This window comes from Dasypus novemcinctus, chromosome 11 (genome assembly GCF_030445035.2).
Source record: "Dasypus novemcinctus isolate mDasNov1 chromosome 11, mDasNov1.1.hap2, whole genome shotgun sequence".
Taxonomy (NCBI): Eukaryota; Metazoa; Chordata; class Mammalia; order Cingulata; family Dasypodidae; genus Dasypus; species Dasypus novemcinctus.
In genome coordinates, this window is record NC_080683.1 from 24,915,225 (window position 1) to 24,940,177 (window position 24,953).

The window sequence follows — 24,953 nt, forward strand, 5'->3', positions numbered from 1 at the left end:
ACTCTAGCTCTGTGCCAAAGCTCCAAGTTTGCCATTCTCACACTTTATTAGCTTAAAATAAATATACAGTGTGCTGTTTTAAAGGATAGTTACTTGAGTACAGGAGGAAAGTAGAAGAACTTTATTTCTCCACTTTATAGAACTTGACCTCATTTCTGAAAGCTGAAATAAAGAGCAGGGCTGAAATCAGCCTTTGGCTGTGACCCTTAAATTTCTTGGTATGATTGTTCATGAAAGTTGAGTTTGTCTGACAAGTGACCTTGGGTAGTTTTATAAAAATCAATCAACCATCAGTATTGTAACTTCCCCTCTAAAACAAATACATGAACACAACTTTGCATGTAATCACTTCTTTCCATTAAACATGTCTTTGATTTCTTTTAAAGGGAAGTAAAAAAGACTTTCAGCAGCTAGCTAACGTTTGCAAAAAAAAACCAAAAAACATCAAAACCTACTTTTGGCTAACCCAACAATTAGCTATCCTCTATAAGAACCACAAAATAATTTGCTTGGGATTTGAATAAAACAAAACAAACCATAAACATACAATTCTAGCTATTTTCCCCCTTACAGAAAAAATATAGATGATAAATATTTTGCTACATAACAGCACTTTTCAGAAGGTTTCTATACCCACTATTTTCAGTTATTTCCTTCTACTCTCTCTTGAACCCTCTGCAGTAGTTGCCTTTGCCTAACCACTCCACCAAAACAGCTCCTGTCAGGTCACAAATGACAACCACATTGCAGAATCCAAGGCTCCATGCTCAGCTCTCACCTTCCCTGACTGGCCATCAGCATTCAGTATACTTGGTCACTCCTTTCATGTAACTCCTTCTTCCCCTCGTTTGCCCAGAAATGGACCCTCTTGGTTCTCCTCCTAATTTCCAGGCCTTCCCTTCCCAGCCTCCTCTGCAAATCCCTCATCATCATCCCAAACCCTGACAATTGGAGTTTCCCAACACTGAGTCTTCTTATCAATACACTGATGGACACTGCCTTGAGTGTCTCAGCCTGTCTTGTGGTTTTAAACGCCCTCATATGCTAATTGTGGTTGACTTTCAAATTTATATTTGCAGGGCTGACCCCTGCCCTCCACTCAGAATATATATATTTTGTAAAACCCCATGGCCTACTCAACATCTCTACTTGGATGTTTCATGGGCTTCTTAACTTAGCACATCCAAAAAACAAACTCCTCATCTTGCCCCACATATCCTCCCACAACCTTTCCCATCTCTGTATATGGCAGCTCCATCCTTCCAGTTGCTTGGTCTCAAAATCATAGAATCAGCTTCCACTCTCACTCTCATGCCATGACCGATTTCCTTCAGGAGGACATTCTACCTTCAAAATATCCCCATGATTCAATCACTTCTCATCACTTCCACATCTTTTTCTGGCATCTAAGACATTCTCACCTCACCCCTGGATTACTATACAACTTCTTAACTCAGTTGCCTAGTTCTGCCTTTGCCCCTGCCACAGGGTCTATTCTCACCACAGCAGCCAGTGTGATTTCTTTTTTAAATGTAAACCAAACCATGCCACCTTTCTGCTCAAACTTCTCTAGTGGCTCCCATCACACTCAGAGGCAAAGCCTACCAGACCACATAGGAGTTGCTGCTGTCTGGCTCCACTTCTCACTACTCAATCCTTACCCACAAAACTCCTGGCATGGTGAGCTTCTTGATCCTGCTGCCTCAGAGCATTTGTTCCTGCTATGTGCAAATCCCCTCCCTCTATGTGCAAATCCCCTCCCCCCCAAATATGTTCTCTATATCTGTCTTTCCTGCTGCATTTTTTCCCAGGGTACCAAGCAAGTCTAACCATTGAAGAAATTTGCTTACTTATTTTGCTTATTGACCTTCTCCTTTATAGAAGTACAATCCACATGAGCAGGAATTTCTGTCCACTTTGTTTGCAGCTATAGCCCCTGTGTCCAAAACAGTGCCTAGCACAGAGGGAATGTGATGTTTCACTAAATATTTGTTGAATGAATGGAGGTTATAGCTTTGGAAGTAAATGAGATCCCCCAGGAAGGATATGTACAGTAGAACAGAAAAGAGATAAGGGAGAAAAACGTGGAAAACACCAATATGTAATGATTAGACTAAGGAGAGAAAGAAGCAAGATTCTTGAAACTGGGCCAAAGAATTAGGAGAAGAATCAAACGTTTGTGGAGACCTGGTCTCTAGGAAGAGTTCTAAGAACTGTGAAGGTGATAGTTGATGGTGTCAAGCCCTTATTGTCATTTTCAGTAGGATCAGGGGAGGAAGGGTGAAGAGTTGGACTGCCCCGGGTTAGGACATGATTGGAGGGTGAGAGACTCCATTGTTTAGCAGTGGGGAAGACAGAGATGGATGGAGGTGAGGCCCAGTGGGTTATCTGAGGACTCTACTTAATCACATCAATCTTTATCACCAGAATAGATAATCCATTTACCCAAAGCTTGAACTATCTAAATTTTGAGGTATAAATTATCCAATTCACTTATCTACAATTGATTTATCTCCACTTAGCTTCTCACGGCAATCCTAAATAATGCCTTTAAAAAATCAGCAGCATGTATCTCATTACTTTTCAGTTGTTAAATGGTCAAACAGATAGTCAGGGGAGCCTGTGGAATTCCTTTCCACTGGAGAATTGTAGATAATCACCCATTCATGATGGGTGGTCCTGTTCTGCCTCAATAAGAAGGACTGGCTGGATGCTCAGGGTACATTTGGGATATATTGCTGTACTCTACTGCCCTGCACTGGTGTGGAGTTGGGTACCAGGAGGAGATGAGGGAGTGAAGAGTCGCATTTAGGGTGGGCAGTTGCAGCCTGAAGCCTGCGTTGTGACAGGATGCACATAGCTTTCTTTGTTGGCAAGATCCAGATTTGACTTGTGCCTGATCCACTGGAGCAGAGCCTGGGAAGCCTTCGAGGTGGGCTTGTCCCTGGCCAGAGAGGCGGAAAATCAATTTGGCTGGCAAATGAGAGCCCCCAAGAGCTCAGTCCACGCTCTGTAATCCTATCCACTAGCAGCTCAGGAAATAGATGCCTGAGCCCTCACATATTCATGGGGATGTGAAGCATAAATTAGGTTTTAAGGATTGGAGGCAAAGGGAATGGACTCTCTGGCTACTAATTAATCAAGCACAGAACACCTAAACTTAGCAACCTGGGACCAAGGCATGCACACAAGCACAGGCTGCCACTGCTGCTTTTCCCATTATTTTTGTTTTCGGTTTTTTTGTTTTGTTTTTTTTTTTGCCATTCAATTAAAACAGATATCAGATGAAATTTTCCCCTTTAGCTGGTGCTGCTTATGCATCCCCCTGTTCTTCCTTTAATTAAAAAACATGCTTATTGCAATACTTGCCAGAATCACTTTAACGGTATTTTAATTGTAATGTCTCTGCCTGATTAAAAAAAGAAAATATGAACTAGAAGGTGTTTAGAAAAATGTTCTCAGGATGCAGGAAAAGAATCATATACCTCCCTGGAATGGATGTCATATACTCATTCTTCAATTAGCCTGGTGCTACAGTCAAATGGGTAATGGAGAGGGGAGAATAAACGTATTTAAAATAAAATCATTGAATTGCAAACAGTAGCAGTTGGGAGAGAAAGTTTTCATCACCTCATATTTCCCTGGCAGGATAGAAAACCATGTCCAGCTAAAATTGCCATGCTGAGGATAAACCTATTCAACATGGCCAGCCAAGTTTCTATTCTTTGCAAAGGTGGACAGAGCCTTTTCGGAATAAAAGAGTAGCTGGGGGAAGCGGATGTGGCTCAAGTGATAGGGCCTCTGCCTACCATATGGAAAGACGCAGGTTTGATCCCTGGGGCCTCCTGGTGAGAAAGAAGAAGAGAAAGCATGCTTGCAGCAAGCCAGTGCCTGCTCAGCGAGCCAAGTGGCTGTGCAAGTGCCCACGTGGCAAGCCGAGCGCCCGCGTGGCAAGCCAAGTGCCTGCATGGTGAGCCAGTGCCCATAGGATGAGCCAAGTACCTGCATAGTGAGCTGAGTGCCCGCATGGTGAGCCAAGTGCTGGGCCCTACCTCAGAAAGGGTCTGTGGGGGGCCCAAGAATTTGTATTTCTAGCAAATTCCCAGGTGATGCTGCTGCTGCTGACCAGGGGCCACACATAAAGAAACTGCTAAAGATAAATGAAGTGATTGCTCTAGGAGTACCTAGCCTTGTGATCCTTGCTGTCATCTAAAACAGGTTGAGTTAAACAGATTTTTACATAATCTGTAAACATATTAATTCATTTATTCACACAACCAACATTTACTAATGACAACTTCACAAATGTTAGGTGCTGAAATAAAGATTTAAAAAATACAGGGTCTGTTTCCAGAAGGTCACCGCAAAGCTTAATTATTCCAGGTGAATTGAAATAGTAGTTTCAGTGAATTGACCCCACTTTCTAGATAACTGAAAGAGAAGATAAAGGTTATAGGCTCAACCTTTTATTTTTAAAATAAGACTCATTACGTTAACCTTGTTAATGAATTAACTCTATACTAATTACCATGTGTAAGTATATTCATGGCACACAAAATATATAGAAATATTTGAAAGAACTCAAACACTGAGTTATCAACACATGCCTTTGTCATTAAAACCACTGTTATCAATTACTACTTAACTAAACCTCGATTTCCTTTTTACCTCCAGAAAACCATTACTTCCTCTTACCAATAATGCTTCCAAGCATTTAAGTGCTCTAGGCCCTCAGCTGTTCCAAGGATTTCTAAAAAGTCACATATGTCTCCAGAAAGAAAGCTATTTCTAAACAGAAACAGGAAAAAAAAAAAAACCCTTTTCCTCAAAGTCTGTACCAGGCAGCTAAAAATCGCCCTAGCCACCAGGTTACTCACTCACTCAAATAAACTTCCTCCTCTTTATCATAGTTCATTTTTGCCTGACCCAATCACGCTTTTGAGCAGCGCTTCAATTGGATAGACTTTTCTGAGAAATCTGTGGGGTTTTTTTAAAGGTCCCAAATATTATTTATTCCTGAATATTTGTAGCAAAATAGTTTTAGAAATGAAAGGTAATGATTGTTTCCTCATAGAATTTGTTTATAAAAAATGAGAACACCTGACTCCCAGGAATATTACAGTAAATGAAAAAATAATAATGAAATGCTCTGTCTCCAATACATTGTCATCTGTACAAGAATCCCAGAAATACAAGTATCACAGATTTCTAGCTACACTCCCCATTCTTGATAAGCAAGAACTGGAAATCATGAATCAGCAAATGAGGTGGAAAAATAAGAGAGGCCAAACCCTGAAGGACCCCCTGAGCCGTGCTAAGGAGTTTAGACTGGACCTTAAAGGCTTGTGGGAAGCCAATGGAGGGTTTTAAATTGGGAAGTTCAAAACAGTTATCTTTCATTACCGAAAATATCAAGATTCTGTGCTAGGAAGAGACTGGTCCCTGTCGGTAGCATTTTTCATGTTCCCATATCCAACTTGTCAAGATGTAAAACTGTAAATTGTTCAATATCTAGCTATCTGTCTGTCTGCCCATCTATTGAAAGCATGTCCTTTCTCACAGCAGTGCCTTATCTTTCATTTATGACTAATCAAGTGTGTCTGGGACTGTTCTCTGGCGGTAAATAAGATAAGTCATTTGTCTGGTTGGGAAAAATAAGGGGTTTCAGAGCCAAGTTGGCCCCCACATTAAAAAGGCCCTTGTCTCTGATGTCCTGATACACAAATACTAAATGAAACTGGTCATTGCCTGGACTACTCTACTAACATTTAAGGGTACCTGGAAGGACTCTGATTACAGAGAAATTCTTTGAGTCTAACTCTGCCTCTGTAGGTCAGAAACTCATTCATTAATTCATTCATTTAACCCATTTGAGTGTCCATAATGTGCCTAGAGGTATAATGGTGCTGGCAGTATAAAGGTGAGCAAAGGCAGACCTGGATCCCACCTTCTTACGCTTATAGCCTAGATCACAGCTACCCCAAAGGTAGAGAAGAAAAGAAAAAAAGGTATACCCTAATATTAAATCTGTAAATAATTGATATACATGCAATTCACATTAGCAGTCAATTAATTCTATCAATGATACACTTAGCTTCAGATAGCGTCAAAGCCCCCTCCCATTAAATGAGTGACATCAAACTCTCACCAAGAAGAACCTGACATGCAAAGAAGCACAAGGTTGAAGGAGCTTATAGGTGGATTTGAAAAAAGTGGAGGTTAATTCTTTCAGATGCTGACGCTTCATCAGGCTTCCCCTTTAGATTACTGCACAGACCAGCCCCCTCATGGAGTCCCATAATTGTCCGTATGTGAAGAAGGTTATTTTTTTTTTCTGTTAATGTTATGTATTACAAGGATTTTTTTTTTCAAATTCTACTCAATTTATTCATTTTTTTAAAAGATATTACATTAAAAAAATATGAGGTCCCCATTCTCCCCCACTACCCCCTCCCCACCACTCCCCCCACAATAACACTCTCCCCCATCATCATGTCACATCCATTGCGTCTGGTGAGTACATCTCCGGGCATCACTGCACCCCATGTCCCATGTTCCACACCATAGCCCACACTTTCCCACGTTCCATCCAGTGGGCCATGGGCGGACATACAACATCCAGCAATTGTCCCTGGGGCACCACCCAGGACAACTCCAAGTCCCAAGAATGCCTCCACATCTCTTTTCTTCCTCCCATTCCCCGCACCCAGTAGCCACCATGGCCACTTTTTCCACCTCAATGCCACATTTTCTCAATTATTAACCACAATAGTTCATGAATAGAATATCATTAAGTCCACTCTGATCCTTACTGTATTCCTCCTTCCTGTGGACCTTGGCTTGGTTGTGTCCATTCCACATCTATGTCAAGAGGGGGTTTAGATTCCACATGGATATTGGATGCTCCTCCTGCTTTCAGTTGTAGGCACTCTAGGCTCCATGGTGTGGTGGTTGACATTCTTCAACTCCATGTTAGCTCAGTGGAGTAAGTCCAATAAATCAGAGTGTAGGAGCTGAAGTCTGTTGAGGTCAGGGCCTGGCTATCATATTGTCAGTCCAGAGATTCAAATCCCCTAGATACATCTTAAGGCCCAGCACCAACTACAATTCCAGTAAAGTAGCAGGAAAGGCTTGTGAAAAGAGATCCCACCTGAGTCCAGCTCCATCACGCAGAAACACCAGCTCCAAAGAAGGGCCAGCTGGCATGGCAGTGAACCCCATCTGCCATGACCATAGAACCTGTGGGTCTCTTTAGCCCTCAAAAGGAACAATATCTGGGGTTGTATCTACTTTATCTGTCTCTGAGACTCTGCTCAGGTGTGCATAAGGGCAATCCTTCTGACAACCTTCAGACTCTTTTTCAGAAACTCATAGCCATATGAACTCATTTGTCTTTTCCATTTCCCCCTTAATTTAGGTCAAACAGCATTTTTAACTCCTGTTATTATATGTAGACAGGGATATTCTGCTGGTCCGCGTTGAACCTTTAATTTAAGGTCATTTTCTAGTTACGTCACGAGCTGGTACTTGGTAGTGATCCCTCAGTACCAGGGAGGCTCATTCCTGGGTGTCGTGTCCCACACTGGGGGGAAGGTATTGCATTTACATGCTGAGTTTGGCTTCGAGACTGGCCACATTTGAGTAACACAGAGGCTGTCAGGAGGGAACTCTTAGGTACAGTGCTGCTCTAGTCCTTGTTCTTATTTCAGGTGTATAGGCTCACAAGCATAATCATTAGTATCAGGGGCTCACTGTTGGACCCTCATTCCTTCCTGGTCCTTACCTTTGAACCTGGGGGACTGTCGCTGCTCCCCTAGGGACCACGACAGAGCCCCCACCTGGCCAGGAACCCAGTACCCCCCCCCCCCCAGCTGTTAGGGGTTAATAACCTTCTTCAGCTGTTGTTTTTAATTATTTCCACAGCTGAAGGTTATTAACCCCTTTACCACCTGCCCCCACAGGGTCGCATATACAAACAATACTGACATTTAGTAGAGGTTTTTACAAGCCACTCCCCTCTTGCAAAGGGCAGAGACTCACCACTATTTCCATTGTGTGCACTGATTTGAGGACCAGAGCCTTACCCAAAGCCACAGGAGAGTTTGGGGCTGCCTCAAATTTGAACACAGGTTCCCAGTTTGCTGCCCTGAGTACAATGAAGGCAACCTTGTTGTATACACAATCATCACATCACCAACTAAGAAGGGTACCCAGATGTTAACTGAGAAAGAAGGCGAGTGAATTGATTTTATTTTACAGCCAACTTATTGATAAAGTATTTTAAACTTACAATTCACAACAAATTTTTCTAGCCCACAAAACCTCTCTGTTGACTAAGACATTCTCATAGTTTATGAGAGAAAGAAATACTAATACAGAATATTTCATTTTTATCAAAACTCCAGCCTGCCTTCATTTAGCTTTCCTTTAAATACAAGTGTGTATCTGTGAAGCCTCGAAACTGTAGGCCCAGTGACTGAAACTGTCTAAAGCACAAAGAAACCACAAGTGGTATCTCAGGGAAATCCTGTTTCTATAGCACTTCCAGATCACTGCATTATAAAGCATTATCTGAAGCAAGCACTGACAGATTCTGAGGCCAATTTGGAGCTAACTAGAAGGATCACTGGGATCAAAAATACTGCTGGATATAGTACTTGATACCTTACTCTGAAATCCTAAATTCTTGCCTGGGACAATGAACTTGAAGTTTGATTAAGAGAAGATGGTCCATCTCAATAAACAAACAATATGTGTTTCTATGCCATAGAAATCTCAAATAGAATCATACACAAAAAAATCTGAGTGTCCTCAAAACTCTATTATTTAAAAAAAAAAACCTTGGAGAAAATGAGACCACATTCCAAACTGCACTAGGGAAAAAAAAATGCTTCTACAATGTCAAGTAACAAGGACAATAGAGGTAGCCAAATGGAAGACTCTGCTAATGGCACCTCTGTATGAAATATACTGCAATCTGCAATTTGGAGGTAACTGAGACCAAAGCCAGCCAATCTCTATTGTACAGCTAATTCTTTCAGCAATCCACTTTGCTTTGTATACAGAAGTAGCCAACACCTATAAATAAAATTGAGACTTAGGCCCGATAGTCAACCATCACTTCTGTTACCCTGACAGTCCAAAAGAAACAACACCGAGCACTGAGTGCTTATCCTGGACCTGACTCTGTGCTGAGAGTTTTACAAATATTCCATCATTTAATAAATAAAACATCCATAAGAGGTGGCAATACATTGTGGAGTTAGCACACAATAACAAACAATAAATGTTGGCTATCATTGTCCCTGCTGTGCTCATTATAATCAGGCATTACCATCACGAGGAGAAACCTTAGGCTTATAGAGGGACAGCAACTTGCCCAAGGTCACAGAGCTGGTACATAGCAGAGCCCCGATTCAGACTTGTTCTTTCTGTGTCAAAGCCTGCCAAGCATTTAACTGCTTTAGAATATACCACTAGACCAAGAAATGGAAAATCACGTTAAAGGAAACCAGCGCACTATTAAGCAGCAGTAGAGACTGGAAACAAGTTTCTGCTCAAACATTTTGGAGAGATGGCATTGTGAGCAGTGAGAAACTGCAAAATGTGTTCCTTTTGAGAGCCCAACACCAAGGGGAGAGGAATGTCTAGAGTTCCTCTCCCCTAACTAACCCTTTACTAATCATATTCTCTGGGCCACTAAAGCAAGTCAAGCTGCTTGACCACCTGATCAGAGAGAGATTCCATGATTCATTCAGGAAATAGAAAAAGCTTCCCCAGCTACAGGCCACAAGGCTGAGATCCTTGCCTGAGATGCCTAATGACACTGACAAGAGGGTAACATTCCTTCTTTGTTATTATGGCTCATCATAATTACTTGGAATAAAAATAATAAATTTTAATTTAGTGATGCCTATGGCCGCTGGGCATCTTGACATAAAAGAACGAAAAATATAATTAACTAAATCAAGGCAATATGCCTATTTCCATCCCAGCTCATTAGTATTAATTGATTGGGTTAATTCTCTTTTGTGTTTAACAGTACCCCTAAAAAAATAACAAAAGTGGGGAGGGGAGGAAGGGAGGGAGGTGGTTGAAATGGTAAGTAGACAAAAGTTCTGGATCCTACATTAATTCAAGTGAAATAATAATAAATACAGCTGAAGCTCTTATCATGGCCACAAAATAATCTGCCATTTTTCAATAAAGTTCAAACATCAGTACACATAGGATCATAAAAAATAGCACAAATGTTGTCTCTGGTGTCACTTTCCAATTACCTCAAAGGCATTTACAATCCTCCTTTCCACTCTATAAGTTGTACTTATAAGAAAGAAATGTCAGTTCTATTTTATAGATGGAAAAATGAGCAAGGCAAGGTGAGTTCAAGAATCTTAAGGGTCCTCATGTAGAAGTGCTGGTTTTCCTGATCCAGTGCCTGATCCTCTATGTACTGGATGCTGGCTTCCCTGAATGGAAAAATATTATAAAGGATGCGATATTTTCACAAAGTAGTTTCGAATGGAATTTTCAGGTGATCACTTTTCTTTGCCTTAATCCTGTTCAAAGCATATACATATTTCATGTAGAATATATTCTTTGTAATATTCTAAAAATAGCTAAGAAGTTACTTACACAATAATACTTTATATTATGTTGATTAAAACGCTCTGAAAAAAAGTATCTTTTGGCTTGAAACTTTTCATGGTTATATCATCCTAAATGATAGAAAAATGAAGACAGTCCCAGTCCACTATTTGTCTGATATCATGAATGGGTATGAAAAAGATAAATAGTGATGCAGACATTCAGTCAGTGAATTGCTTTTGATGATAATGATGATAATAATGATTTAATCCTATATTTGAATTGCTCTTTATTATCCTTCAGTTGCTTTCACATATATTCTAGACCAAAAGAAGACATTGGAGGTTTAGAGCTAGGATCTATCAACAAGATATTTGACAGTTGGGGTTCTTCACCAGTGCAAACATTCTTCAAATGCCTTGTAGAAACAGAAAAGTAACTTCCCAATGGATTTTATATTCCTAATAACTCACAATGTACATATGTTGTATGTATTTATATATTTGTGTATATAAATACTGATGTGTATATGTGTATGTATATACATATATATGTACATGTATGTGTGTCTGTGAGAACAACTGAGGGCAATGAAAGAGTGAGAAAAAAATTGTATTTGAGAGAGCAAGCATTTGAAATACACTCTTCTTGAGTTTCATCTAGGATCTGAACTCTCAGTCCTGTTACTTGTCTGTTCATTCTACAATCAATACATATTTTTTTAAGCTCTTGTGTCTTGTCAGGCACTGTCCAAGACCCTGAAGAGATAGTAGTAAATAAATTGATGAAGTTCTTTGTCTTTTTTCACATATTCTAGTAGAGGAAACCGACTGTAAACAATAAACAGGTAAATGTATAATGTGGTATGTGATGATAAATGCTATGATGAAAAGCATGGATGAATGAAAGGATAGAGAAGAGAGTGACTGCAATTTTAGAAAAGGGGGCCAGCAAGGTCTCTCTGACAAAGTGACATTTTCTTAAAGAGCTGAATGAAATGAGTGAGCCTACCACGTGAATATCTGGAAGAATAATATTCCAAGCAAAGGACATTAAGGGTAAAGGCCCTAAGGCAGGCAAGTGTCACGGAAGAACTGGAGCAGAGTGAATGAGGAAGAGGAAGGCAGAAGATGACATCAGCAAAGGGATCATGGGAAGGAATTGGGGTTTTATTCCATGGGAAGAGAAGCCATGGTGAGGGGAGCGAGGGGGAAGAAGGGGAAGACGTTGAGGAAAGAAGTAAACAAGATCTAATGTATTTTTAAAGAATGTGGGCAATGCACTGTAGCGGGGAGCATTTTAGCAAAGAACATAAAAGCCAAGTACAGGGGCTTAAACACGTGGAGGCTTCTTTTTCAGTCACAATATCTTCAGAGGTGGGCAATCCAGTGCTGCAATGGCAACTTCAAGGTCATCAGCGTCCTAGGTGTCTTTTTTTAATTTCTGCTTCCCTATTCCTAAGGAGTCATTTCATGGTCCAAGATGGCAGCTGAAAATACAGCCACTACATTTACATTCCAGGAAGAAGGAAAGAAGAAGGAAGGACAAATAAGGCATGCCTCCTATGGGTTGGCTCTAGAATATAGAACGATAACATGCCTGGTCAGAAAAATCTGATGCAAGCTATAAGAGACAGGTATCAAAATTGCATCAGTTTATGCTCTTCAAAACTATTTTATTTTCCGCTTATGTAGTCATGCTTTTACTTTAACAAGAACAAATGCTTGTGTATGTGTTAAATGTATTTATAGTAAGGAATCGTGTTTTGGTGCACTTTTATATATATCCATAACTAAATACATTTCCTAAGCACTTTTCATTTGCCAATGAAGAGTCACTTTAATAACTATTCCTTTTTATCAGCCACTGAAGTAGAAATGATTTTTATTCTCATTTAACAGATAAGGAAACAAATGTGCAAAGAGGTGAAATAACTGAGTCACTTGGAGATGTGGTGGAAGAATTGAAAATCGAAATCTCAGTCTCTTTCAACTTCCTAGATCCTAGAGCTATGTGGCCGACTTTGCAATAAGGAGCCCTATTTATATGACTTTCCATGGGACCAAGGAGTCAAAACCACAACAGGGTAAAAGCAGGAAGACATTGCCTTCTTGGCAGGGAATTTCAAAGGCAGCAGCATTAGCCAATTTCAGGGCATTTAGCTCTATTATGGGGGCTGCCCAGGATAAGCATGACTACAAAGTGCTTGAATAAAGAAGCATATTCTCTGAGAACACTGTTAACCTTCTTATGTTGAAAAATTAAAGTAACCAAGCCCTGTTCTTATAAGAGTCAAAAGAGAGGATTTTCACTTTGAACCCTCTGACCACTTCTTCCTTTTCATAGTAAGATCTCAATTTGGTCTGTGATAAATTGTCAACCAAGTTCTGGAACTTATCCAAAAGTTTCCCCCCATCCTGCTCCCTAAAAGTGACAGAATTACATATAATAATGTGACCAATCTTCACACTCCACAGACCTTTAACATGCAGGAAGTTGAGAATGCTTGTGTTGGTGTCAAGCAGTAGCCACTGGCCGGTCTCCACCGTGACGTTGTCGCCATCTTGTGGCACTCCTTCAGGAAACCAGCTGTGAGCCCTTGACCACCTCCGGCAGAACTGAAAGGAAATGTTGCCCTGGAAAACAGAGAGTTGTTTTGATTTTCTGCTTTTTGTTGTTTTGGTTTCTTTTTAAAAGGAGAATAGCATGGGTGATCAATCAAACTAGAAATTTCCTAAAGAAAATAAAATTAAACTTTCAAATGTCTCTATAAAACCAGCCACCTCTCTCTTTCTCATACAACTGACACAAACAGGGAAAAATACAGAAGGGAAAAAGTTATATTTGAAGTGTTTAACTGTGACTGGCCCCTGGAATTCTCCAACAATATGCTGGGAATATATTCTTAACATTTTTTTTCCAACTCAGGGCCCTCTTCTACCCACAGATAGGGTCGATTCTATTTTTTATTTTTTATACGCATGTATTGAGTCTTGGACAAAAAGTCATAAGTAGCCTGGAATAGGGAGAATTAAAATGTTCTGTTTGATGGGTGGCATTTTGCTTTATGTAATTGGTATCATTTTTCACTGGCTCTACTGCCAGTGTTCCTGTTTTATTGGAACATTCCTCTTTCCAGCACTCAGATACATCCTCCCTCTACCTTTTTTCATATTATTGCTGCCATTCTCTCTATGCTCAGTACAGCAGTGCTGAACAAAGCCCATGCATAGGCAAAATGCCCACTGGCTTCAGATGACAAGTAAATAGCCTGCAACCATCAAGTGAGGGGCAGAGAGTGAGACTGAGAGGAGCCCAGAGCAGCAAGCACCTGCCTCCCATTCCAGTCTGCAGTCTCCCTCTCGGATCTTTTGGCTTTCCTTTGAATTTATGATCACACTGAAGTCATGTGTTTTCTAAAACAAGGACGTAAAATCACAAAAAGAAGAATTCAGTTCATGCAAGGGGCGGGAACATGTCTAAATGCCTTGTGCAGTTATGGAACCATAATTATGATAAATATGAGAAAATCAGAAACGAGAAGCAATTCCAAGGTAACGCTGACAACATGTATATGCTTCTTCTATACAGTTCTTCTTCCCAAACTAATTCCAACAAAATGTGAAGCCTAAGTTCCTATAAAATAACTGCCTCAAAGGTCCTCTCATGGAGTGTTAGAGACAGATGGGAGAAGATCATTACAAAGAGAAAGCATATTTATAACACCAATATACACCTATACAGAGACTAGTGCCATGGAATATTTCTGAAAGAAAAAACATAAATGTGTTGCCAGAAGAACTGGTACCCTTTCCAGAAGCATGTACTGACCCCCAGGTCAATAGTCCCAGTTCTCTACCTGACCCAATCACTGACACGGGTTTGGAATAAGCAATGTTGTGGTCTTCCCATTCACTACATCTACAAAGGAAAAAGAAAAAAGAGATGGAAAGGTATAGGCATAGCAAGAAGCAGACCAAGCATTACAGAGCAGAGAATGGATTGTTTATGAGCATCATGAATGTCCCAATCTGAAAAAGTAGAATTTTAACTCTAGCTGATTTTATACTGGAGCTGATTATAAGGAGGTAAAATTATAAAAAGTGCTTCTTATAAGTCTACACATCTGTATAATCTCTGAATTCACTCCTGTAGAAGGCATAGAGAGGAAAGGGTGATGAATAGGAGAAGCTGGAGTGGGATCAAGGGATAAGAGGGTCGAAAGAAGAGGGTGGAAATGGATGGAGAAGGCAAAGTCAACTGCAGAGGAGGGTCTACCAGATGATCTGCATTGTTATCTCAGAGTCCACTACAAAAGAATGTGAGCATGTCAGAGTGGGAAAGAATGCTAGAAAAATTCTGTCCCTTCATTTTGAAGAAGATATATCAGACAGTGTTCCTCAAGTTATCAGTGGATAAAGTGCAGATTCCTCAGCACCATCACAAACTTATGAAATCAAAAGCTCCAGAGGTAAGGCCCAGGGAAATATAATTTTAATATTGTACTCAAGTGACACTTATGCATCAGTGTATGAAAACCAATCCATGCCAAACAGCTAGGGAGAGCAAGGCATATCCAAAAAAGGAACCAGGAAGTTTCCTCCAAACCATCACATAAAGCTCAGGGTCTCAGTGAAAACTGATAAGATGGGCAATGTGAATCCACCCTAGGAAATTTCAAGAATTCAGCAGCACCACTTTTCCTAGACACTAGCATGATGGTCAGGTCCAGAGCCTAGTCCAAGAACCATGAAGAAAACCAGGGCTCATGACCCTCACAGGAAAAAGATTTGGAACAACTTAGGTATTGATTAGATATTTAAGGGAAGGCCATCTATAGTGTCTTTCATTAAGTAACTTGGCAACATTTTACAACTCTTATAATTTAGTATTGATACCTATAATCTAGTTCTACATGAACTTTAAGGACTTTCTTCAAATACCATAGTGATGGAAGCAGACTGGATTCAGGCAAAGCTAAGTCCTACTTCAGGTCTTTCCACATGTCATGTCCTCTCCTGGGAGGCTTTCCCCATACATAGCTGCATGACTCTCTCCCTAACTTCATCCAGGTCTCTGTTGAAATGACACCTTCTTCCCTATCTCCTTTTCTAATATAGGACCTCCAATCACTTCCTCTCCCATAATACTGCTTCGTTTTTCTTCATAGCTTTATCACTCTCTGGTATTAGATGATATAACTCTTTAGCATCTATTGAGCTCACCAAGTGTAAGTTCACTGAAGCAGGGACTTTGTTTTAGTCATTGCTATATTCCCATACCCCTTCAAAGTGCCTGACATACAGTATCAATTAATAATTATTGACTCAATTTAGCAAATGAATCTTCTTCCATGTACACATTTACAGGTATTACACATATATGTCTCTTCCTGATACATTAAGTGGACAAATAGAAGATAATACCTAAAATACTTTTAAAATGCTATATCTCCTAAGTCTCCTAATCCATCAGGTTTAGCCCACTTGTTTTCACATTTCTTTTTGTGTTTGCAAGCCCTATTTAAACCTAAATCAAATGACATCAAGTGCATCTAAATTAAAACCTGAGACCTGGACTAATTCTCCCTACAAAATCTTTCACTGATTATTTTTTTCACCATAAGTTTCTCTATTCAAAGTGGTAGAACTCAAATTAATATAATAGTTAAGCATTCAATTTCAAGAGCTGTAAGCTTTCCCATGGCCAAACTTCTTTTTGGCAGAGAAAAAGGGTATCTTGATATGCGGAAAAATTTTATTGATGATTGATGGTTTAACATAAACAATAAACAATAAAGGCCTAAAAAAATTAATGCAGCCACAATTTACTAACCTGGGGAAGAAAAAGAGCAATTTACTTCCATGATTACATATGGCCAGTAAATCTCTGATTACAAGCATGCAACCAAAAAATTTTAGTTCTTCCACATTATCACAGCTGACACTTCCCTATGCAGAATTCCTAGGGCAATGCCCCTTGAAATAGTGGGGATGGCTCACCTTCCAATATCTTTATCCTCCAACCCCTATCACTTTGATCAAAAAAGGATGCCGACAGCTTTGATAAAAGCATTCTTGTCAATGTATTTGAAAGCCTCTCTGTTGATACCAACATGATGTTTTAGGTGAAAGCCAGGCTTTGAATCACCAACACATTTCATAAGTCAATTTAGGTTTCACTTATAGTTAATATAAGCTCTTTCCAGCATACTTCCCAAGATTCTCAGACTTTGGCTTTATTTTTCTTCTTTGAGAAAAGCAAATCAGTCATTCCCATTCTGCAGATGAGAAAAATGATTTCCTCATGAGCATAGGAGGTGGAAAAGGCAAACTGGGACCCTGGATTAGAGATATAAAAACTGCCTGGAATAGTTCCTTGCCTTTACCCCAGTGCATACAATCCCAAATGAACCAGAAAGAAATGAGTGAAAACTTTCCCACCTCAGCTAGGAAGCTTATGCCATTTGTTTTCTTCTTGCAGCATGTCAGCACTTCTCTGAACTTCAGGGAATGTGCAGTGTCTGCAAATCTTACTTGTCACCTTAAATGTACTTGCAACACCACCATAGTTATCTTGAAAGAACTCATTGATCAGCAAGTTGGAGCACCAGGCAAAGAAAAGACGTATTTCTGAGCATGGTGAGCTGTGGTGGCGGGGAGGGGGTCTGCACAGGAATCTCTCTAGACACAGTATCTTATGGATGGCAAAGGCACACTTTACCAGAGTGCTTTCTGTCTCAGCATGTACGTCTAGGAAAATGGAAAAGACAGGTCTCTAAACTACCATTCTCCCCACCCTTTACCCTGCTTTATTTTCTCCAAGGTCTTATTACCACCTGATATGCTACCTATTTGTTTCTAGTTGGTCAACCCTCACTAGAATGTAAGGTTCATGAGAACTTCTTGATTATCTGATGTATGCCCAGTGCCCAAAACAGTGTCGGCACGTGGTAGTTACCCCCAAATATTTTTGAGTGAATATTCAACAGTTGTTTGGGTTCATAATCACTATGCTATGTCATTTTTAAGAACTAATAATTTTATATGAAGTGGCAAATATTTTCCCAATTTTTTTCTTCAGTACTTCTTTATATACAAATGTTTTTAATTTTTATGAAACCAAATTTGTTTGTATTTTCTCTTGTGACATCCTCCATTGTTTTATACATAGGGCATCCTTCCATCATTATAACATAAATATCACTTATATTTTCTTTTTGATTTGTATAGTTTTTTATTTGCATGTTACCCTTCAATTCATTTAGCATTTATGTTGGCATTTTTTCTTTATTTTCATCTTCACTTTCGCTTTTTTCCCAAATAGTTAACTGATCGTCTTAGTACCACTAATAGAATAAAATTGCTCTCTCTACTAAGCTCTGGCTATTTTAATAATTATATCATAATTTTGGGTGATATCAAATGTGTTGGCCAATTAAAATCCCCAACCTTTCATCTATCAGCTAATGTAAAGGCTTCTCACCCATACAAATAGGGCCTCATCTTTGTTCTTAAGGTGCTTATATTATAATTGAGAAAAAGACCAATAGTCAGATAATTAAAATATAGTGTGATTAATTCAATAAAGGGATAAAGGAGGAACTATGGGAGTTCAGAGGATTAGATGCCTGAGTTTGACAAAGATTACCTTACATGTTAACCTGGGTACAATAATTGCCTTTTTAAAAAATCTGGACCCTATACATAAATTAACATAGGCTAAGACTATGTCCACTGATTATGAAACAAAAAAGTTGGTCATTGTAAAAAAAGTTCAACCCTCTACCAGTCCAGAATTAAGACTAGAGCCCCTAACCTATAATCAAATAACGCTTTAGGGAACAAAAAGGAAATTAAATTAGTTTAGCATAATTTGTTCTTACTGAGCTCATGCTAGATTTAAGTGATCACTTTCTTTTCTCAATACTTATAAACCATTTGCAATTATGAGAGAACATGAGAAAGTCCTTCCATGCTGCCCAGTACATTGGCTACTCAGGGAAATTTCACAAACGCATTTTGCCAGGGACTTGTATCAGTTCAGATTTCCCCTTTGCCCTCCTTAGAAAAACAGTCAATTCATTGGTTTTTCTCTCACTTCTACACACTTCCTGTTTCCCTGATTTCTCAAAAATTACCGTTACTTCATCTATGTGCTATATATGCATCACACATACATTGTTTCATTTGCATAAGTCATTTTAGCACATATTTCATATGACAACATGAAAACAACAAATTTACAGGCCCCTTCTTTATCTCCTCTGTCATTTGAATCCTCAGTTCTACTCTAACAATGTTTCTTCTGCATTTTAAGCCCGAAGATCATTTCACTTGCTGGAGAAAATCATAATGATAATGACAGTGATCAATTTCTGAATGTCTCAGGAACAGTGTTAGACATTTTAGTTACAGTATCACAAATCATCACAACCAAAAACCATAGGTATGACTCCCTCCACTTAAAATAGAGTTTTAAAAATTGGTAATAAGAGCTAACATTGATGATTGCACTTACAGGTATTATGTCACTTCATAATCACAGACTCTTTTCAGAGGTCTTACCTATAACAATGGAGTAGCTAGAAATACCCTGCATCCAACAAATACGTTTTGAGTACCCACTGCCCACCAGGCACGGGTCTAGACCCTGAGCAAAACAAGTTCTTCCTCTCATGGAACTTGTATTTTAGGGAAGGAAGACAATCAATTAAAGACATATATAAAACAAATAGTTTGCTTTGAGAAATAAAGCAGGGTGATGGAGATGGGAAGTCTAGAGGGAGAGGAGCTCTTTTATGTTGAGTAGCGGGGGGCTGCACCTCGTGATGAGGGTTTGGAGCAGAGAAGTGGTATTTGAGCCATAGGCTCTCTGGGGGAAGGACTTAGGAAGGAGCACGCTCCTTAAGAAGGAGCACACAGCAAGGAGGACAGACAGGGTGGCTGGAACAGTGGGCAGGAGAAAGGAAGGAAGGCTACACAGCTCTACAGCCTTTCTGCTAATGCAGTAGAAGACTAGTTTTTTCCACCAGTGTCCCACTGCATTAGGAAAGGCTGTAGAGAAATAGGTGGATACAAGTCCTTCACAGGTCACAGAGAAAATAACCAAGTGAAATATTCAGTAGTATATACCAGGGATCAGCAAACCATTCACAGGCCAAATCTGACCTGTTCAAAATCAAGTCTTATTGGAAGACGGCCATGGCCATTCATTTACATATTGTTTATGGCTATTTTCAGTTTGTGGCAGAGACCATATGGGCTCCAAAGCCTAAAATATTTACTATCTGACTCTTTACAGAAAAAGTCTGCTGACTGCCAGTATATCCTAATTCATATAATCAGTATAGTAGTAGTAACTGATATTGCTCAAATACTTACAGTACGCTCAGTGCAGTACAAAATACATTCCATCCATATTGGAATAAGCTCAAAATGAAACAGCAACCTAAGAGTTGGAGGATTGCCAGGCAAAACTGCTTGGTAAAGTTTTATGTTTAAGCCCTCAAAACTGGTTAAGTTGTCTTCAGTAAGCAATAAGCCAGCGCTCTGAAGACTACACAAAGGGAAGTGGAAGTTTTGGGCCAGTGTGTGTGTGTATGTGCATGCATGCCATACACATGCACATGCACACACACGCACACAAAGCTAAATCAGAAGATTGACATCTACACGCTAGACTTTTCCACAGAGCTGACAGACTGCCATTTAACCAGCGAGCACAGAGCACATGTTTCTGTTCCCAGTCACTAGTAAGAGACAAGGTTAACATTTTAAGTGATGGACTACAGCGTGTTATTTCCCCATGCAATGGACCCGTGACTGCACTGCCTTTGAAAACACTTAATTTCAGTGATTGAATACATGGAGCGCACTTTCCCTGCCATGAACCTTTGACAGCTCCTCAGTCTCATACACCAGGGGAACCTTTTCTTTTTATTTTTCTCCTTTTCTTTTTTTTCCCTCCCCTTTCCACCTGAAGGGAAACAAGATGAATATGTGGTGGCAGAGGAAAAAGGAGGAGGCTCAGAGAATGAAAACCAGTCTATAAGCATCAGTGTATTTTACAACAGAAGTATTCACTACCATCTGCTCTAATTACTTCTAATGTTTGGGCTACCGTCTTCATACAATGGAAATAATGATCTCCTCGAGGGCAAAAAAAAATTTTTTTTTTTTACAAAAACAAACAAAAGTTGATTATTTAGCTCCCAGGATAAAGGAGCCATCAAGCTACTTTGTAGGGAACAATCGATTAAAAAAGTGGGTAGGTCCCCTGATTAACACATATAAATGGGGTCCCCTTGGTGTTCCCTCCCTGTCCTTCTTGTCCAACCTTTTTGGAGGAGTCAAGCCCACCACTCACGGAAGTCAAGGAGTCGACTCTCACAGAGAGCAAAGGTACAGTTATGGGGCTGCTGTTATACCACACTACCTGGTTAGAACCAGACAAGGCTATGCTTCTCCTACTCTTCTTGAAGCCATAACATAGGCCAAGTTCTGAGAAATACTGAATAAAGAGCTTGGTGGTCTATCAAGACTTCAGATATCCTTTGGGATAAGCTTCCCAGGGCCACCCCAGACCTGAGTCCCTCGAAGGGCATACAGCCAACTTAACCTCACTAAAGTCTCTGGAAATAGGAATGATTTAAATGGAGTCCTTTCTTTGGCATTCCAAGAAGGATGGTCCAGGACTAAGTGAAATATATGGAGTTCAAGAAGATATGGCGCATATAAGTACAGTACTAGCAGGAGAAACTTGACTTTCAAAAAGGTATGTCTATAGACCGATTCAAATCCCCAGATCCAAGCGCGCTACCTGTGGTAAGCAGAATTTTGACATGGTACCAAGATTCCCATCCCCCTATATAATCCTCTCTCCTTGAGTAGGAGCAAAGCCCATGAACATGATAGGATATCACTTCCATAGTTAGGTCAGATTATATGGCAAAAGTGATGGAATTTTGCAGATGTAATTAAAGTCCCAAATCAGTTGAATATGAATTAATCAAAAGGGAGGTGGATTTCACCTACTCAGGTGAGTCTTCAAAAGAGAGATTATCCTGATGGCCTTGCAAAGTGCCATTTTAGGTAGGGGACTGTGTGGCTAACACCCAAGAGCCACCTCTGGGACCTGAGAGCCATCCAAACCGATAGTCAGCAAGATAAGGGGGCCTTAGTTAAACAGCTACAAGGGACTGAATGCTGCCAGCCTCCTGGATGAGCTTGGAAGGAGGCTCCGAGCAGCCAGGCTGATGCGTCGATGTCAGCTTTATGGAACCCTGAGCACAGGACCCAGCCACACTGTGCCTGGACTCCTGGCCCACAGAAACTGTGAGCTAATATATAGGTGTTGTATGAAGTCCCTCAGATCATGGTAATTTGTTACACACCAATAGAAAATGAATATATCAGCATAACGGCTTTTCTTTGGAAAGCAATTTTTACAGAGAACAAGTTAGTGGTAGGGTTTCCTCTTCATTAAAGTTACTGCTCACAAAAGTAGATTGCAAAAAGGTCAAATTGGGATGTGAGTGCTGGGCAGAAGACCAGGTTTTTCTCAATGCAAAAATGAGTCCCCAAACACTGGACATGCAATGGAATATCTGAATTTACAATGCCAAAAAGTTTAAATTAAAACCTGATGCAGACTTTTCATTTGATCACAAAGCTTTAAGACTAGTAAAGCTAAACTGTAAATGCCCTAGGACTTTTATGTCTTCACAAATGCTCTCTATTTAGGCTGAAGGAAAGTAAAGCCTTTCTGATTCTGAAAGTAGCCATGAAATGTATCCTTTGGGAGATATTAAGAAGTTTTAAAAGCCCATATTCTACCTCTACTTCTGAGAGACGGTATTTGAATATAATTAGTATTAATAAGACTACTCTTTTGCTAGCATTGCTTCCTGAGGAGAGAAAAGGACCTGACTTTTTGATTCCCTCACTGAAAAAATAGGTGATCCATTGCAGGGAGAGATGAAGCTCAGAAACCTGAGAAATCCACCCCGCAACCTGGCATCTGTGTTGGCCTTGACCAAATAACTTTTCTAACTCTCTAAGCTTCAAAGTAGAGATTAATGTATTTTTTAAGAAGGACAAAGGAAATGTTAATTTGAGTTTATAGGTCTCCTGATATCAAAGTATCATCACATTTGATCATTAAGCATTCATGCATGTATTGCCTGTTACTTGGTAATGCACAAGATCATTAGTTTAAAGGCTAATACAAAAAACTATCAGTCCTATTTAAGAACGAGGCAACCCAGAAAGACTAAATGCTGTGTTGATATGCTTCAGAGCTGGGAATTGGGATGAAATTTAGGAACCTAGAATTTAGGGAACTTGGCTGTCCCTGAGGTTCAGATGTCTTTTTTTTTTTTTACAGTTTGTGTTGGATAAAATCATCATCACTATCACCAACACCATCACAAACAATTACTGAATGCTCACTATGGGCCAGGACTTGAAACTACCCTAGTACCCATGAATAACATAATTGAATTTCTAAGCTCTTAGAGCCCAGTTTCAAATGCATTGTTCCCTTTAGTCCAAATGCATCCGCCACACATTGTCCCTTTTCTGCCAAACCCTGTTTATTGGTTCCAGATGCAATGAATCATCTACTGACTTGAGCAACATTAGAGGTAAACACCAAGGTTAAAATGTAGAGATAATTGAATAACACCAACTACCAGTAACAGCAGTCCTGGCCAAGGAGGAAATAGACCCAGAGATTTCAGATAGGGTAGTCTGATGGAAACCCTCCACTCTCCAGATCAAAACCACATGCCATTTTGACATGATGGAAAAATATCTGTGTTTTATTTTCCAAATTTTCATATGCCAGTTATTAATATGGGAATGAAACTGGCAAGCAGGTGGTGACATAATTTAAATACACCCATGATTAAAAAGTAAACAGTCAAAAATCAACTACCATGTATTTAGTATATCAAAGCACTGTGCTTTAAGCTGTTATTTTTTAAAATATCTAATTTATCGCTTATTTAGACTTCTGCTAAATAAGATTAACAAAGATTAGGCATTCCCCTGTACAGTAAACTCTTCTTCAGAGAAAATTCCATAAAGCAAAAGTTTTCCGAAGCCCTTCCAAAAGTTCATAAAGCTTAGTATAATTTCCAGATAGCAAAATATCACTTTAATCATTTGCTTCACAGTCACCTGGAATTCATTGCATACAATTCGCATAATGTATAAACATGCACACATAACATATACACATAAGTTTATACAAACCCTCCAAAAACTTCCCTTGTTATGGGCCTTTAAAGGGAGAAAATTCAGAATCCTTGGTGAATACTAAACAGTCCACAGGCATAATTATGACCCAAGAAGCCCCTCAAAGTTTAGAAGTTCAAAAGTCCCAGAGATTCACATGAAACGAGTTTCAAGGCAACAGTGGCCAACTACCTAGTGATTCAAGGCGGGGAAAATTCAGCAAGCAATATTAGAGAGTTATCGAGAACAAAACGCTTTCAACACATGCAAAATGCCTTTCGGCAGAATTCTCCCAATTTGGGGGAATTACCCTCTTGCGGGAAATAAGGTGCTCAGCTTGCTGAGGTTAATTATTCAAGTGGTTCTGCTTTGCTTTAAGAAAATAGAAACTTCTCCTTTCTTCCTTTCCCCGATGGGAAGAAATATAGCTCCCAAAAAGTCCAGGTATTACTTAAGGGCTAATGAAAGCTTAGATATCTACTACATTATCTCATTTTGTAAATGTGAAACTAAGTGACCTCTACAAGATTTTTCAATGAATTGAGCAGGGGCAGAGCCAGGACAAAAAGCCAAATCAAACTGATCTATTTTTTCCACTAAAAGCTAATTTTTAAATTAACACAGCCATAGCATAAGGAGCTCTTTTAAAATTTTCTTGATCGATCAATCAATATGCATTCCAATAGTTATGAGCACATCAAGAGACCCATGGAGGTCCACAGTTCAAAGCCAGGGCCTCCTTGACCTGTGTGGAGTTGGTCCATGTGCAATGCTGATGCGTGTGAGGAGTGCCATGCCATGCAGGGTGTCCCCTGCGTAGCGGAGCCCCACCCACAAGGAGTGTGCCCCATAAGGAGAGCTGTCCAGTGCAAAAGAAAGTCCAGCTTGTCCAGGAGTGGCACCGCACACATGGAGAGCTGATGCAGCAAGATGACGCAACAACAACAAAAAAAGAGATACAGATTCCTTGCCACTGACAAGGATACAAGCGGACACAGAAGAACACAGTGAATGGACACAGAGAACAGACAACTGGGGCCGGTGGTGGGTAGGGAAAGGGGAGAGAAATAAATAAAAATAAGTCTAAAAAAAATTAAAATAAATAAATTTTTTAAAAATTTTTAA

At 39.8% G+C, this 24,953-nt stretch overlaps 1 protein-coding gene across 9 annotated transcripts in view; it reads right to left on the reverse strand.

The window, feature by feature from the left end:
- Positions 1-24,953, reverse strand: part of PKHD1 (PKHD1 ciliary IPT domain containing fibrocystin/polyductin) — a 568,785-nt gene that overhangs the window by 397,068 nt on the left and 146,764 nt on the right. For all 9 annotated transcript variants that reach the window (XM_058306868.2, XM_071218516.1, XM_071218517.1 and 6 more), the window contains one exon: positions 13,067-13,223. In XM_058306868.2, coding sequence (XP_058162851.1) covers positions 13,067-13,223 — 157 coding nt within the window. The remainder of the gene's footprint in view (positions 1-13,066; positions 13,224-24,953) is intronic.